Source organism: Balaenoptera borealis (genome assembly GCF_965194805.1).
Source record: "Balaenoptera borealis genome assembly, chromosome: 16".
NCBI lineage: Eukaryota > Metazoa > Chordata > Mammalia > Artiodactyla > Balaenopteridae > Balaenoptera > Balaenoptera borealis.
Window position 1 is genome coordinate 80,162,593 of NC_138872.1, and position 16,445 is coordinate 80,179,037.

The window sequence follows — 16,445 nt, forward strand, 5'->3', positions numbered from 1 at the left end:
TTGTAAATCAACAACACGTCAATTAAAAATAAGAAAAGAAAAAAATGGTTAAAATGGTGAAAAAAAAATCCTCCCTATAGTGGGCCACAGAGGTGGCCAAACCTATAGAGGGTGACACCCCAGCTGGGGGTCAGGGAACACATGGTTAAGAAGTAGGTATTGCTCCCCTCCTAACCGCCCCACCCCCGACATATTCAATCGGTTCCCGAGCCCCAGCCATTCTCCCTACCAGATGGTATTTCGTCCACGTCTCCCCCTCCATCCTCACGCCCACTCTCTAGCTCTGACCTCAGCACCTGCCCCCTGAACCCCTGCCGTAGGCCAGGGCCAGCCTCCCTCTCCTCCAGCCACATGGCCACCAGAGCCATCTTCCCGAAATGAAAATTCCACCTTCGAACTCTTCAATCCTCTCCATCACCATCTACTCATTTATCAAACATTTTTGGATGCCACATGGGGCAGGCAAGGTGCCAGGTGCTGGGGACACAACAGCAATTCAGACAGACAAGGTCCCTGCCCTCAGGGAACTCCCAGGCCAGTGCAAGCTGCAGAGGAGTCAACGGATGATGAGTAGCACACGAACCACCTGCCAAGAACCGGGAAGCTCGGTTTGCTATGGAAACGCAAACGCTGACACCTAACCTGGTGGGGGGGTGGGAATCCATCCTGCTGTAAACATGCCGTGAGTCACATCTTTGTGCTTAGCCACGGTTACCTCCGCAGAGTAAACCTGGAAGTTAATTTATGAGTCAAAAGCTGTATTCATTTTTCTTTAAGCCTTTTGAAAAGAATTGCCAAATTGCTCTCCAAAAAGGCGGGGTCAATCCCAAATGCTTGCTGAAGGAGAGGAAGGAAGGAGAAAAGAGATGGGGTCCCTGAGAGGGAACAATGTACCATTTTCATGGACAGGCTGAGTGGGGAGGGCTGGGCCTGCTGTGTGCACAGAGGGTGGATGATCAGATGACAAAGAAGATGGGACCCCGGTTCCTATTTGGTCACCATATTTTCTGTCCAGGACAACGACCTGCAGCCCAGGAAGGGGAGAGGGTGGGAGCCTGGGACCCCAAGACTCAATCAGCAGCATCCACTGGACAGCTGCGTGTGCTGGGCACAGGGCCGGGGACTGGGTGAGCACAGAGCCCCCCCACCCCGGGAGCAGCATGGACATGGGCTGAGAGACCAGGGCAGCTGTCACAGTGGTGGTGTGAGAGAGGTTACAACCAAGCCCAGGGTGTGGGAACAAGGATGAGGGGTAGATAATTCTGGGCTTTGGTCCCTAGCCTCAGGGAGGGAAGGAGAGCGGAGTAGAGAAGTCGAGAGCCTCCATCCAAGGCCCAGACTTCATCCACCCCCCATCCCAAGCTGGGAAGCAATGGATCTACCCCTGGGATCCTGGGCCAGCCACCGGGCAGCCTAGACCTTGCAGAGGCGGGGATGTGCTGAGAATCTCCCCAGGCTATTGTGAGGATCACAGGTCCTTGAGGCCAGGAAAGCAGAAAAGGCCATGTATGTGTCAAGGCCAGGGGTCTCACTTGTCCCCTAAAATGTCTCCAGAGAGTGACTGCAGCCTGGACGTGGGAGGGAGGCCTGCCCTGGGGTGGGGGAGGGCCAGGAGGAAGGGCCCTGTCTCCCCTGGTGGGTCTCCCCACTTCTGGGAACAACACTTCCTTTAGTTTATGTGTTTGTTTGGCTGGTAGTTTGTTTTAGTTGATTGGTTGGCTGAATTGGTGCAAAACGGGTAGGCCTTGAGCACTGAGAATCTTGGTGGTGGTGTGACCTTGGACAGGTCCTTGCAAGCTGGAAAGTGCCCACATGACTGAGGGCTGGGGGGATGGGCTGGGGGGCGGGCAGGTCGGGAGAAAACCAAAGCCAAGACAGCAGTTCTCATCTTCCCTGTGCCCCACAGGTACTCAGAGGAGGAGACCCGGCAGAAGGTCAGGACTTTCCGGCAGATGCTGATGGAGAAGGAGGGAATGCTCACCAGGGAGGACCGGCCTGGGGGCCACGTGTGAGTGCTGCCTGGGTGGGGGCAGGGCACAGGGAGAGTGCAGGCTCAGGCAGCAGCGGGGGGCCAGAGGGGCCTTTCCCAGGGCTCCCTAAGTTGGTCGGGGCTGGAGCGGGGGAGAAAGAGGAGGAGGAGGAGAGGGCATGGGTCTTGTCCACTGGAAGCTCTGGCCTGGCCCGGGGCGCTAGCCGGAGCCGCTGGGCACCTGGGCATCCCCGAGGCCCTCCCCCTGTGTCCTGGGTTCTATCTATCGCCCAGCGGTAGGGGAGGCACCCCAGATCTCAGCTCAGGGAATCCTGGGCTGCGGATCAGGAACTTGAGAAATGTTCTCACCCTAGTGTTGTCAGTGGCGGAGAGGCTAGTCTCTCTGCCCCAACTACTACCACCTATGAAGTGGCCTCCAGAGCAAGCACAGACTCTGGAGAATAAGGACTAAGGCACCAAGTGCCATTGCTGGCGTAGCCAAAGGCTTATCGGGTACAGAGAGCACGGGCTCTGCGGCGGTCACATCTCTGCAGCTGTCACAGGACAGGAGGAGCACCGGGGTGCTGTGGCCCCCCGGGTGGGCTTGGGATCAAACAGGGAAGTTATAGGGAGGCCGAATTTGTCTCAGATTACAGGAGAACCGTCAGCCACTCAAAACCATATGAAATGGCGCAGCTGCTGTAGGAGGGCGGGGATTGCAAGTGTCCAGGCATGGCTGGCTGATGGCCTCTTGCTGGGTCCCTAAGTCCCTGTGCACCTTTACTGGCACAAAAGTAAAACGACAGCAGCACCTTCTGAGCGATTTTCCTGTTGCCATTGTCTTGAGGGCAAACAGCATGGCAGGAGTAGATGGACCTCAATGGGCAGCAGGAAGCCCTTTCTGCAGAAATTCTAGACTGCTGGGGGCTCCCGGGGTGGGGGGGTTCCCCTCCTAACCCCGCTTAACCTCACCTCTCTGGCTGGAGTAGGAGCAGAAGCAGTCAGGGGGGCTTCCCTGGAGGTCCGGTGGTTAGGACTCCGCGCTTCCACTGCAGGGGGCGCGGGTTCCATCCCTGGTCAGGGAACTAAGGTCCCACGTGCTGCACAGCACGGCCAAAAAGAAAAAAGAAAAAAAGAAGAAGCAGAGTCACGGCAGCCTCAGGTTTGTGGGGGGCTCATGGGTGATCTGGGGGAGCCTGGCTCAGCGGGCCTGCTCTCTCCTCCCCGGAGGTGGGAAGAAGTCATACCACCACCACCTCCTTCTCTCCAGCTTCCCAAAACCCACAGCACCCCTCAGCAACTGCTGTGCCCACCTCACTGATGCCCAAAGGTTCCCACCACCACCAAGCAGGGCGAATCCCTCCCTCCCTTCCCTTCTCAAACCTCCTGACAACGAGATGCTCCCGCTGCTGCCCGCACCATCTCCAAACCCACCAGGTCCTGCCTTTCTGACCTGTGTCCCCCCAGTTCCCCCCAGGGCTCCTCTGGAAAATCAGCCACGCTTTCCTCTTCCATCCAGTGTGAGGGTGGGAGGCCTCGTCCGGAAGCTACCTTTGCCACCTTCTCTGGGCCCTTCCAGCGATAACCGCCCCTCCAGCCCAAACCTGCCATCCTGCCTGCCCTCTCCTGGGCGCCTTCTTAATCTACTCCGTGTCCTTCCTCAATTCTGCCGTCTCCTCCAGCTTCCAGCCCACATGTTTCTCTCCTTTTTCCACCACATTTCTGCAGAGCATGTGGTACACGTTGTCTCCACTTCCTTAAGCCATGGAGCTCTGGCTTCTTGCCCCCATGACTCCGGTGACCTGCTTGGGCTGTGGCTGCCTGAGCCCTACTTAGCACGGTCCGGGCTCTTCTGCAGGCCTGGCCTCTCTCTGGCACATGCCACCACTGTACTTCCCCAGTGGAAACCTGCTTTTCCCCCTGGCTTCCAAGATTCAGTTCTTTGTGAGTTTCCTCCTACCCCTCTGATGCCTTCTGCTCCTCCCTCACTCCTGCCCACTTCTCAGATGTTGGCTCCCCCGAAGGATCTGTCATGTCCTCAGGTCTCTTCCCCAGGTCTGCCTTCCCTCTTCTTCCTGGGGAATCTCATCCATCCCCCAGCTGGAACGCTCTCCTCTTAGTGGATGACTCCCAAGTCTTTTCCAGAAGTCCTGATCTTCTCTTTCCTGGAATGAATGAATGAATGATGCAATTAAGAACTGGGACACATTGGGAAGGATGTCATGGAGAGGTTGCAGTGTCCATCATCAGAAGGAATGTCCTTGAGGGTCTGTGCTGTGTGCCGAACCCTGCGCTAGTGCTATGAGGGGGGCGGGGGTGGGGGGAGGGAAAGAGTGCCCCTGCTCCCTGGGTGGAAACACAAACCTCCAACCTGAAACCAGGAATTACTGGCAGCCACGGACAAGAAGCAACAAGGTGGCCACTTGAACAACTTAGTCTCAAGCTCTGTGCGTGTTTGGTGGGGGAAGAGAGACAGGCTAGGGTGGTCGGTCAGGAAGGGTTCCTCGGAAGAGGCAGTGTCAGGAAGACTTGACAGTCAAGGAGGACTCCTGCTCTGGAAGCAGAGGAGAATATAGACTTGGCAGGGTCCTGGGATCCTACTAGAATATTAGAAGACATTGAGGACAAGTTCGTTATCAGTTTTGTTTACTGCTGTATCCCTGGTGCCTAAAACAGTGTGGTTTGCCCAATCTCCCCCAAAGCCTCAGTTTCCTCCTTTACACAGGGAAGGGATGAGACCAGAAGCCTTCTTCTAGCTCAGGCAGCCACAATGGTATGAAAATAGCGTTGCAAACAGTGACTGCAGCAGTGACGGTGGCCTGGATTACTCCCGGGCTGGGAAGAGTTGTTTGTGGTGCTGAACCCAAGGCCAGAGGCAGAGAGGTGACAGAGGGCTAGCAACAGATTGGTCATATGCCTTCTTGTGGACCTGCCATCCGACCAGGTCTTCAGTTCTTAGTTCAGAGTACAGGCTAGTGGAGGGAGAGAGTGTGCTCTGGCATCAGACACCCCACCTGTCTTAACCTCTAAGTTCAGTATTAACCCCCTGAGCTCTGTATCCCAGCTCCACCACACCCCAGCTGTGTGACTTGGGTAGGTCCTTGATTTCTGTGGGCCTTCAGTTCTTTACTTAAAAAATGCAGATATTAGTACCATCCTCAAAGGATTGTAGAGGAAATTAACTGAAACAGTGACTGTAAGTGTGAGGAGTAGTGGCTGGCACACAGCAGACATGCATCACCACTGGATGATCACCACCACTGTCTTAGGCACCTCGGGCTGCTATAACACAGCACCGAAAACTGGGTGCCTTGATCTACAACAGAAACTTATTTTTCACTGTTCTGGAGGCTGGAAGTCTGAGATCATGGAGTAGTCCCCTCCAGTCTACTCTCCACACTGGACACCAGAACATCATACTGCGGTGTTCTGGGTGTGATCCCATAGATGGTAGGAGCCAGTGGAAGGTTTTTGAGAGGTATGATGTGGTCAGACAGGTGTTCAGGGGCTTTCTCCTTTGGCAGATGGATCAGATGGGTGAAACTACAAGGAAAACAGTGGGGCAGCTGGCACTCTAATCTGGGAGAGAAGTGATGGAGAGTGTGGTCCCAGAGACACTGAGAGAGGACATGCTTTTGTCTGGAAACTGATTCATGTGGGGAGTCCTATTTTGCCCCAGAAAACTTCTGTGGTTCCCCACCCTCCAGGCAATCCAATATGGATTCCCTGGCCTGACACTCAAGGCTCTCCACACTCTAGACCCAGCCTGGCTTCCCACTCCCAGTATCACGCAGTAGCCAGCCTGACCTGCTGGCAGCTCGCAGCCATGTCCTGCGCGTTCTCACTTCCACGCCTTTGCTCATCCTGGGCCCTCAGCCGGAAACACCCTTGTGCACGGGTTCGAATATACCCCATCATTCAAGGCTGCCTCTAAAAACCACTTTATTCCTGGGATAAAAGTAAAATCTTCTCCTCTTTGGGATATATACAATGTTTTCTTTACTTCTATGTCTGTTATCAGTTCTTTGTTCTTTTTTTCACTTTAATAGACAACCTTTAAGAATAATTGTTTTCATCACTATATAATGCACATCCCATATATGGACATAAGATTATACTGCATCTTGGTTTGTAAGAGCGCAGAACCATTAAAGTTTACTCTGGATACTTTAAAAAAAGAATAATTGTTTTCATAGTTATGTAATATAACAAAATGTTTGGGAGAGAGGGTTTCTGGAAAACGACATTCATATGCTACTTCCTAAAACAATGAGCAAATGCCAGTGTTTTTTTTTTTCCATGTGTCTAATTTTATACATAGTGTGACCTCTCCATGCCTCATATTTTTGCTATGAGGATATCAGTGATGATACCCACATCAGAGGCTTGTTGAGTATTAAATGACTGAACGAGATAAATATATGTAAAGTGTTCAGAACAGCACGCGGCACCTGCCTTAGATTAGTATCATATGCACTTGTCATATTTTTGCCCTGTGCTGTGAGGAGCTACAGGAGAGGCCCCAGGCCTGATGAGGCAGGAGAGGCCCTTGTTCCTGCCACCCCTGCCCCCTCCCCCCGGCCCCAGGCAGGCCTGGCACACAGGCTGAGTGAGTGAACGGAGAGGGCAGCCCCTTTGCCTGGAATCCTCCTCCTCTTCTGTCTGGATTCATTCATCTGTCAATTGGCCATTAGGCTCCTGGCAAATGGGAAACAGAACCAGTTAATTAGCGAAACTGCTGTCAGGAGGAAGAGCGTGTGGCTGGCAGTCTCTTCCCAGGTCGGAGCCCCTCCTGGGAAGCCTGTCCAACAGGTGTTCCATGCGGTGCTGGGTTCAACCTCGATTTGCCCTTGGTCCCTCTGCAGTGGACTCCAGCTGGGCTTACTTTGGTCAGCTCTGTGGGGTTCAGTTCGTTCTGTCACAGGGGAGGAATGCCTCCCCTGCCTATTCCACAGTCATGGTGAGGAGTAAACTAACTAACAAACGTGAACTTAAGAGCAGGAAATGCTAAACAAATCTAGAATTCAGTGCACACACCCACAACTGTGTCTACAGAGCAGGGAGGGGACGGCTGAGCTAACATCCACAGCAGGGAAGCCCAGCCAGCAGAGTCGAGGGCCGTCCTGTTTGCACATGAATTCTCAAAGCCAATTGCATAGGTGAACTTACATTCTTAATCAAAGATCCCCCAAAATAGGAGATGTTCCTTTCCCTTTCTGGGCCTCAGTTTTCTCATCTGTGAAGTGGGGGCGTGCAAATTTCTCTAAATCAGGAACTGGTTCTGAGTGGGATTTGAACTGTGGAGAGCCATCTAAACATTAGAGAACATTCTTATTAGTGTTATTATCAGCCAGGAAGGTCAGGACAGGAGAACCCAGTGTTCTAGCCCTGGGAGAGCCTGCAAAGTGGACATAACGGTACCAGCTGCATAAAACCAGCAAGAGAGGCCTCAGCATAGGCCCATTTATACCCCTGGAACTGCCAGGCAAAGTCTTACCAGAAGGTTCTGAAACCTTGTGCATCTCCCTGAGCCTGGATCTCCCCACCCCTGTCTTCCAGTGCTCCCAGCAGACAAGATCAACCTCCCAGAAAGGACTGGAAAGTGAGAGAGGTCAAATGATAAGGTCCCAGGGAGGGAGGATGGGGCAGAGGGGAGGGAGCGCTGTCCCTGGGACAGAGGTAGAAAGGAAAGATGTCTCTAGGGGTGCAGCCAGCACAATGAGGAGGGCCCAGTGAGGGCCTGTATTCAGTGGCTAACCCACCTCGGATATTAGGAGGCAAGGAAGGATTCCTGCAGAAGGCAGGGCCCAAACTGAGCTGTTTTATTTTGTAAATAACCTTCATCATTTTTGTGTTAGGATAAACGGAAGCTCCCTCCTCCCACTGGCTCACCCACACGATGTTTGTGGTGCCCTTCAGTTTTGCTAAAGACTGCGTTTTATGTGTCAGGCGTTTGTGTGGCTGAGGGCTGTGGGGGGGGTGGGCAATGGGCCCTGGGACAGGCCCAGGAGTTGGAGATTTCAGGGACAGGAAGTAGGAGGCCACTGGCTTCGGGAAGAGGAGCACGGGGAAGAGCAGAGAAGTTTGAATGAAGGGATGTGTGGGTGTTTGGCTCTGCAGGGGCAGGGGAATGACGTGAGCCTCCATCACCCCAGAAACACCTCCCATCACACCTGTGTGACTTCTAGGCTGCCAGGGCCAGGATAGTGTTCGGGATCCAAATGACATTCTTGACATGAGCCTCAAGGCTAGCTAACCCTGTCAGATATGGGTTACATTCTTTTTTATTCAAATCCAAAAATCAGTCTTCAAAGAGCTGCTTAGTGGGTGCTCTGCTGGAGATGTGTCCCTGAAAATTCTTTCACCTTGTGGCTGTGATCTACCTTCCTTGCTCTGTTTCTCTTTCATGTGTCAAAACCGCTTTTCTCCCTGGAAGAGCAGGTGTTGGTGTGTGAGTGTCTGACAGAGGTCCCTCCATCTAGCAATGGTGACCGTGTGTGCAGGACAACAGTCGCGGGCCAGGCCTCATGTCAGGAGCTTCATAGAATCTTACTTAATCCTCTCCTCAAAGCTGGGATATTCTTTTCCTCGTTGTATAGATAAGGAGCTGGAGGCGCAGTGAGCGTGGTCATGCCTGAATTCAGACCTGTCTGTGTGAATCCAAAGCTTATGTCACGTTCTTAACGCTCTGCCATCCAAGCCCTGGCCTCCCTCGCTCTGGACAGGAAAAAGATGAGCCCGGTGAAACCAGGGCTGAGCCGCCATCTGGGAGGGGCACGGTCTGAGCCAGCACGGAATGAAAAATGGAAGATGTGGGTGGGGGCGGGCATCACCCTGGAGCTGGGCCTTTGGAGGGTTATGTCCGGGCGTGTTCAATAAAAAACAAAGTTACACAGCATCTGGGACCTCAGTGAACTGTCCCAACAACGCTATGACGTAATTAGCATTCTCATCTTGGAGAAGAGGCTCAGAGAGGGACCGTGACAGGCACTGGGTCACACAGTGACTCAGGGACAGCACATAATGAGGGCACATCTGCAGCTTCAAAGTTCCTGCTCTTGCCTTAAGCCCAGCGGCCTTTAGGAAGAATCTCCACTCTTCCAAGTGCCCGCAGGGAGCAAACATCTGTGGCAGAAGATGGCTGGGGGCTCCTCAGCCGGTAGCGGAGATGAGATGACGCGGTCCCTGCTGAGCGAAGCGGAGAGCTCGGCAAGATGGATGGGGAGCATGGGGGGCGGGCAGAGTGCAGAGGCCTGTGCCGACTGCCACCGGGCAGTGATTGATGACAGCCTGGCAGCGGGAGAAGAGCCGCCAGGCCTCCGGAGGCTGCAGAGAGGAGGGCGAGGAGAGGCTATGAATATTTCAGAGATGCAGCAGGGGCCGGAGGGAGGCACTCCGGCAGGGGAGGGGGCTCAGGGACCGCGGGATTAAGGACGGACAGATATCAGAGAGGGGGCAGCTAAGACAGGGGGAAGGGGCTCTCTGAGAAAGCGGGGCTCAGTGAGGGAAAAGGGGAGCTGGGGAGGGGACGGGGGCTCTGAAATAGGACGCTGGGGTTAAGGCTGCAGGGATCAGTGAAAGGGGCTCAACGAGGGAAGAGGGGGCTCAGTGGGGGGGACTGGGGCGCATTGAATGGGACTGAGGGACAAAGAATCAGTGTCGGGAGGGGCCTCGGCGAGGGGAGGGGCCTCACTAAGGAGGAGGGGGCTCCCAGAGGGTGAGAACTTAGAAGGAGGAGGGCTAAGTGAGGGGGCAGGGCTCCGTACTCTTCTTTCTCTTTTGCAAAATATGGCATCGTTGAGGATGGGGACAAAATATAGCATCGTTGAGGCTGGGGCCCTGTAAGGGAGGCTCCCGGTCGGGTTCCCCAGATCCCCGCCTTACCCTCTAAAGGTCGGGGCGCCAGACCCGGGTGCCGGCGCATTCCGACCTTGCCGCCCGGCCAGGCCCCAGTGCGCCGCGCGGAGAAAGGGGCCGCCGGAAGGCCGGGCCGCGGCGGCGGGTGCTGAGCGTCCCTGTCGCCGGCAGCGTGGCGGAGACCCCGCGGCTGATCGAGGGCACCGAGCCGGGCCTGGAGTACGCGCCCTTCGACGAGGACGACGGCCCGGTGGACTGCGGCTGCCCGGCCGCCTGCTACCGGGGGCACCGGGGGTACAGGTCAGCGCCCGCCGCGGCGGGGGGGAGGCGGGGGGCAGATGGGGCCACCCCTCCCCCCTCACCTCTGCCCCACCCCCACCCCCCGCCCCTTCTCACCCAGGACCAAGCACTGGTCCAGCAGCTCGGCGTCGCCCCCTCCCAAGAAGAAGAAGAAAAAGAAAGGCGGCCACCGGAGAAGCCGGTGAGAGCTGCCACCGGCCAGCGGGGGACGGGAGGAGAACGGTGGGGCCCCCAGGTGCCCATCCCTCGGCTGGCAAGGCACCAACGCCTCACTGTGGGCCCCGCCCCTCGCTGAATCCCTCTGCCCTTACTGAATCCCTCCCCTTCACTGCGCTGCCCCCCCAAGAACCCGTCCCCTTCACCAGGCCCCTCCCCCCACTGAGTACTCACCCCCACCACTGGCACTCACCTGCCCCAGAACTGGACACACTGACCTAGCCCCCCGCCTCGGTCCACCTGCTCTTCATCCCCCAGCGCCCTCCCCAGGGCTCCTGCCTCCACCACCAGCTTGAGTGGCCAGGGGAGGAGGGGTTTGGCTGGTGTCATCTGCGGCTCCCCGTCTCTATGTGCCTTCTCCCCTGTGCTAAGTGAGGCCCTGGCCAATGTCTGGGGCCCCAGCTAACACCGCCCAATTGTCTGTCTCCCCTTCTTTCTCCCCCGGCCCTCAGCAAAAAGAGGAGACTAGACTCCGAGTGCAGGTCAGTAATGAAGGCGGGTCAGGGATGGACGGGTTGGGCCTGGAGAGGATGTCTGTGGGTGGGAGAGAGTCCAAGGCCATCCCCCAGAGGCTGGAGACCTGCCACCTCAGGGCCTGGACCCTGGACACAGCCAACATGCCAGCTTTTCCCCACAGAGGCCAGAAATTCCATCATTGGAGCCTCTAACCTTTGGGTTTGAAACAGTCCTCGCTCACAATGCCCAGAAGGCTGGAAAGGTGACGAGGGGACAACACAGGCAGCTCCATCAACTACCCTTAGGGACCTTGTGGACCCTCAGGGCCTCGGTTCATTCTGTACAATGGCAGTTGGCTTCAAGCCCTGGAATCCCCTTTCCAGCTTTGAGGCCCCAGGCACCCGGGGTTCCCCAGCCATTTCCACCGCCCCTCATCCCAGGGCCCCAGTTCACTAGACCCCCACCTCCACTGTGTCCGCAGCTGTGGGAGCTCCTCACCCCTGCGCAAGAGGAAGAAGAATGTGAAGAAACACCGCCGAGACAGGTACCCTCCCTCCCCAGGGGTCTCCTCTCACTTCCGCCGCCCCACCCCTGCCATGACCAAGGCTGTGCAGAGCCTGTCCTCAGGCCACCCCAGGCATGCTCAAGAGAACACTTTTATGGCCCTACAGGTCCGATTCTGGGTCCCGGAGGAAGAGACGGCACAGGTGAGTGGCGCCCTTTGGAGGCGGGACAGGAGGATGTGGACAGAGGCCAGTGCCCCCCTGCAGGGACCAAGGAAGCCATGATGGGAGGGGTGTTGCCAGGGTCCCGTCCTGCTCTATCTTCCCACTCCAGGGACTCCTCCCCAGAGCCAGACAGGGGACTGGAGGGTGGGGGGCGGAGGAAGGCCAACTGCAACCCTTGCCTGCCCCATGAGTCAGCCTTGCCTTGGGGGCCCCAAGAATTTCCAGACAACACAGTATACTGGTCCAGTGTGCAAGGGGTGCAGCCGTGGAGGTGCCAGTCGGGAAGGCAGAAGCATCAGGACCCCAAGCTTGCAGGGAAAGGGCATGACAGGCAGAAGGACGTTGAGCTAGGAAGGCTCAGTGGATAGGAGACGGAGTGAGCGGGCTATGCCTACAGGTGGAGTTTCGGGGCAGGTATCAGCCCCCAACAAGCCTGGCTGCCAGGCTATGAAGCCTCCACTCAGGTGGGGCTGGGAGCCAGCAGGGGGCTCCGAGCAGGACAGTGGCTTGCTCAGGATGGATTGCAGAGGGGAGAGGAGGTGTAAGGCCGGAACCGGGCAGAGGTAGGGGTGTGGAAAGGAGTGGAAAACTTGGCATGGAGGAAAGGACGATGTGGGGCAGTCACATCCCCACTGTTGGCGCTGGAGCCAGAACCCCTCCCAGCAGCCCTGGGGAGGGGCAGAGTCCCCGATCCCATTCCCGCAGTGAGAATTTGCCCACGGCCACTTGCAAGGTGGGGGAGGAGCCTAAACAAACACCTCCTCCTGTCCCTCCAATTTCCCGTCTCTCCCCATTGTGCCCCCGCTCCGGTCCTTCAGGGTCAGTGTGGGCCCCTACCGCCCCCCAGTGGTCACCAACCGCTTGCACAGATCCTCTGTCCCGCTCCCATCGGTCCTGGGAAAGACCTAGAGGTGAGCTAGGGCCAGACCAGCTCCAGAGGGGGAGACTGAGGCCCGAAGCAGGCAGCACGAGTTCTAGAACCCACACCTCTGGACTCCTGGGCCTGCCCCCCACCCAGCTCTGCTCTTGTGTGAAACACATTCTGGCGTTTCTTAGCATCACCTCATTGTTTGGTCAGAAGGAGACATCTGTTCAGGACTAGAGGGACTGAGCAGGAATCTGGTGGCATCGGGGGGGTGAGGCTGAGAGACCTACAGGGCGAGACCTGAGAAGCCTGATCAGAAACTTCTCAGTCCATCTGTCAAAGGCAGAAGGAGCTGGGCTGTGGGGCTCGCCCCAGAGAGCTGGATGAGATGAGATGGGGTTTGAGTAACCCCAAAGCAGGAAGATCATCCTGTCCAAGGGAAAGCATTTCTTTCCTAAACCCCTGGTGAGCTGGCCCGAGGCTGGGCCACAATCTGAGGGGACAGAGAGGCAGGAGGCCTGGACCCTACCCTAGAGAGCCCCATCTGAGGGAACCTGGGGCACGGGGGACGCAAATGAGGTGTGGAGGGGCCACCCCCACCACGGCAACTCATCAGAGGGGCCTATCCCAAGACCAATGCCAGAAGGAAAGGGCAGGTCACCCCTCCTTCTGGGGCCATAGCCACATCTCCTATGGCACTGCCAGAGGGAACAGCAGTTGGGGCCCAGGCAGGAGGTGATCCAGGCCAGGACTTACAGGAGAAGGAGGCAATAAGGCCTGGCACAGTAAAAGGGACAAAAGCAGTGGGGTGGGGTGGGCAAGCCCACGCCAGCCAGGGAGTCTCGGTACGAGAGAGGGGAACACATCTCAGATCCACACCTGGACACAGCCAGCTCCAGAGCTCGAAGGCCCCGCCCTCCCCCGGCCAGCTCAGGGCTCAGGCTGTGCTGTCACGGTAGCCTCTGCTTTCTGTAGATCTCGAAGCCCCAAGAGCAAAAGAAAAGAAAAGAACAAAGAAAGGAAGAGGTGAGTACCCTCCACCCCTCTCCAGCCCCTCAGCCCGCTCCCGTCCCTCCCCCACACCGCACAGAAAACCTGGTCTTCTACAATCACAGAATCAGGCCCTTGAAGATAGCTCATGTTGTCCCCGCTGCCCAGAAGGAAAAATTCAGACCCAGAGAGGAAGCCAAGAGCCCCCATGAGTCAGTGGCAGAGCTGGAAGTGGAACCCAGACCTGTGGCCTCCCAGGCCAGGGTCCTTTCAAGTTCAGTCCTTGTGACTCCCCCGCATCCCCCCCCATCCCAGTCACAAGAACACCAACTGAGGGGCGAGTGAGGTCTTGGGGGGCCGGAACTGTCTACAGAAAAGGATGCCTTTTCCCTAATTCTGACAAATGACCACATGGACTAGCTCGCAGGGTTTGTGTTATTTTTGTATGAGGCTATTTTTGTAAGAGACTATTGTGAGGGGCTGGGGGGGAGACTATGGGGGCAGCAGCGGGGGGCAGGGAGGTCAGCAGAGGCCTCCATCAGGCCTTCACAGGGTTCCCCCCTGGGGAGGTGGGGCAGAACTCGAGTACAGCCTGATTTCTTTCCCAGGCCACATGCAGAGTCCCCAGGCCGGAGGTCCCATCGCCACAGCAGCGGCAGCCCCCACAGTCCCTCACTGTCCTCCCATTACAGTGATTCCAGATCACCCAGCAGGTAGGCCGCGGGCCACTGGGAGCGCTCAGGTGGGGCTGAGCTCCCTTTCCGCTGGAGGGAGGGGACCTGCAGTTTAAACACTCCCCCATCCCCAGGGCTGGGGAGCGGGGCTGACAGACAGCAGCCCAGCAGCGGGTAGAAATTTACCAGGGCTGAGCTGCTGCCCGCGCCCAAGGGCGCCCCAGGCCCTGAATGGAAACCGAGGCAGTGTGCGGGCTGGGGCCTTGCTCTCTCCATGCCAGGGTTTCCCGGCGCAGTGAGGGGACGGGGGTGGAGGTAGGGCTGCCTTTCGAGCCTGGCACCGGCCGCTTGCACACGGGGCGTCCCAAGCCGGCTCCCCCCATGTAGGCTGAGTCCCAAGCACCGAGACGACGGGCGGAAGACGGGCAGCCAGCGGTCCAGCGGGAGCCGGTCTCCTTCCCCGTCCGGCGGCAGCGGATGGGGGTCACCCCAGCAGAACGGCGGCAGCAGGCAGCGCAGCGGAGCTCACGGGGGCCGCCCCGGCTCGGCGCACAGCTCGCTCGATGTACGTACGCTTGGCTTTGCAGAGGGTTCCCGCGCCGCGCGTGCTGCGCCGAGCTGGGTCGGGGCGGAGCTGGGTCGGGCCGGGTCGCCGCGGGGCAGGGGCCAGTGAGTGCGTCACGGGGGCGGGGCCGGCCGCTCCCCCATCCCAGGCGCCCTCCCCGCACCCGAGCGGCCAGGAATGCTGGTGTCAGGGTGAGGGGGGCCTGCACCCTTGACCTTGGCAAACTGAAGGCCAGAGAAGGTTGACCACAGGGGCGCTCAGCCAGTTGGGTAAAGAGCTGGAAAGGAAACAAGGCCTCCCGCCTCCCTTCCCCCAGGCATATTGGGGTGGGAGAGAGCATGGACATTGGTAGGGGTCGCAATCGGGAACAGGATTCAAGAGTCAGGACCTCCCCGGGGCATCACTTGGGCCCTGAGCCTCCCTCTCCCCACAAAGTCCTTTACCTCCCTGGAAAGCCCGCCCTCCCTCAAGCCCCTCATAGCCCCTCTCCCCCTCCCAGATCCCTCCCCCATCTCAGTCCCCTTGCTGCCACAGAGCTGCATTTCTAAAGTCCCTGCTCCAAGGAAAATCTGTCCTTTCCCGGGCACTGCCCACACTTGGACAGGTGTCTCAAACCCGTGGGCTCCACTTCCCATGGCCCATCCTTCCTAAGGCATCTCCCAGCGCAGTCACTGCTGCCTCAGGGATACTGTCCCCACCCCACCCCCGCCCCAGGAGGCGAACAAACTCCTGGAGAGCCACAGGCAGGTGTGGTGAAGGTAGGAGCTGGCAGAGCCTTTCCCAGGTAGATGAGCTGGGCCAGGGTGGGAGGCGGGGGTGGCCCACATCCCCTTTTGTCTGTCAGTCTTAGAGTCCAGGGTAGAGTCCCCTCAGGGAGAGGGGACTGCAGTGCTGGCAGGGGCACTGGATGGGCACAGGGGAATGGGGGTGAGCAGGCCTGCAGGTCCCCCCCAGACCTCCAGGCTGCCCCAGGAGCCTCAGCAGAAAGGGGGGAGTCTGCCCCTCCCCAGACCTCAGGTCTCAGCAGCAAACATGTACGTGTTGGTCAGTTTCATTTTGATTTCTGGCTGTTTCCTTTCACTCCCTTTCTTTTCTCAAACACCCTAACTCTCAAGGCCTCAGGGAGGAAAGTCAAGGGCAGCTGACAAAAAGCTCTGAGTCTCAAGATCAATTTTTGTTTAACGACATTACCTGTCTTGAGACTGCCCCACCTGGACAGCGCGCCAGGCACCTGAGCTCCAAGGGACCTCGTTGGGCCACATGGGGAGGATCCCTCCCATACCCCTGGCCCTGTCTTGGGAGTGGGAGAGGGCTCACAGAGGTAGCTGAGGGCGGCCCGGACAGGGACTGGTGCCACAGGCCACAGAGATGATGCCCAATCTGGGCAAACCTAGAAGACATCGTCCCCAACCCCAACCCCATGGGCACAGAGCGGGAAGAGCACAATGCCCCAAACACCTTCTCGTGGGAACTCCACATCCTCTGAGAGGCACAGAAATGCAGGTTCTCTCCGTCAGGGCCCTCCCCCCGAAACCCCGCCTCTGCCCAGGGCCTGCGCAGACAAAATGGCATAGCGACTAACTAAACCGCAGGAGAGAGCAGCCAGGGAAGGCGGCCTAGCTTCCGGCCTCGGGGAGGAAGCCTCGGCAGCCATCTTGTCTCCCTCCCAAAAAATGGGACCAAATTGGGCATCGCCCTGGGAGTTTTCTAGAAGACAGCACTTTGTTACTCTTCTCACAAAGCATGCTCCCCAAATCCTCTCCCTACCCTTTGGGCCCTTAGAGGTCTGGGACTTCAGAACATCCCAGGCCTCTCACCCGCACCT

The 16,445-nt window shown here is 57.6% G+C and overlaps 1 protein-coding gene and 1 long non-coding RNA gene across 5 annotated transcripts in view; one reads left to right on the forward strand and one right to left on the reverse strand.

Moving 5' to 3' along the window:
* Nucleotides 1–16,445, forward strand: part of SRRM3 (serine/arginine repetitive matrix 3) — a 54,958-nt gene that overhangs the window by 26,352 nt on the left and 12,161 nt on the right. Inside the window, 9 exon segments of the mRNA XM_082360242.1 lie at nucleotides 1,907–2,008; nucleotides 9,998–10,126; nucleotides 10,227–10,307; nucleotides 10,795–10,824; nucleotides 11,280–11,342; nucleotides 11,470–11,505; nucleotides 13,367–13,417; nucleotides 13,990–14,094; nucleotides 14,443–14,620. Coding sequence (XP_082216368.1) covers nucleotides 1,907–2,008; nucleotides 9,998–10,126; nucleotides 10,227–10,307; nucleotides 10,795–10,824; nucleotides 11,280–11,342; nucleotides 11,470–11,505; nucleotides 13,367–13,417; nucleotides 13,990–14,094; nucleotides 14,443–14,620 — 775 coding nt within the window.
* LOC309613445 overlaps nucleotides 3,827–16,445 on the reverse strand; it is a 42,937-nt gene continuing 30,318 nt past the window's right edge. For 2 of the 4 annotated variants that reach the window (XR_014235727.1, XR_014235728.1), the window contains exon 6: nucleotides 3,827–7,280. This is a non-coding gene — a long non-coding RNA (uncharacterized lncRNA). The remainder of the gene's footprint in view (nucleotides 7,281–16,445) is intronic. The other 2 variants (XR_014235725.1, XR_014235726.1) reach the window with 2 other exon arrangements.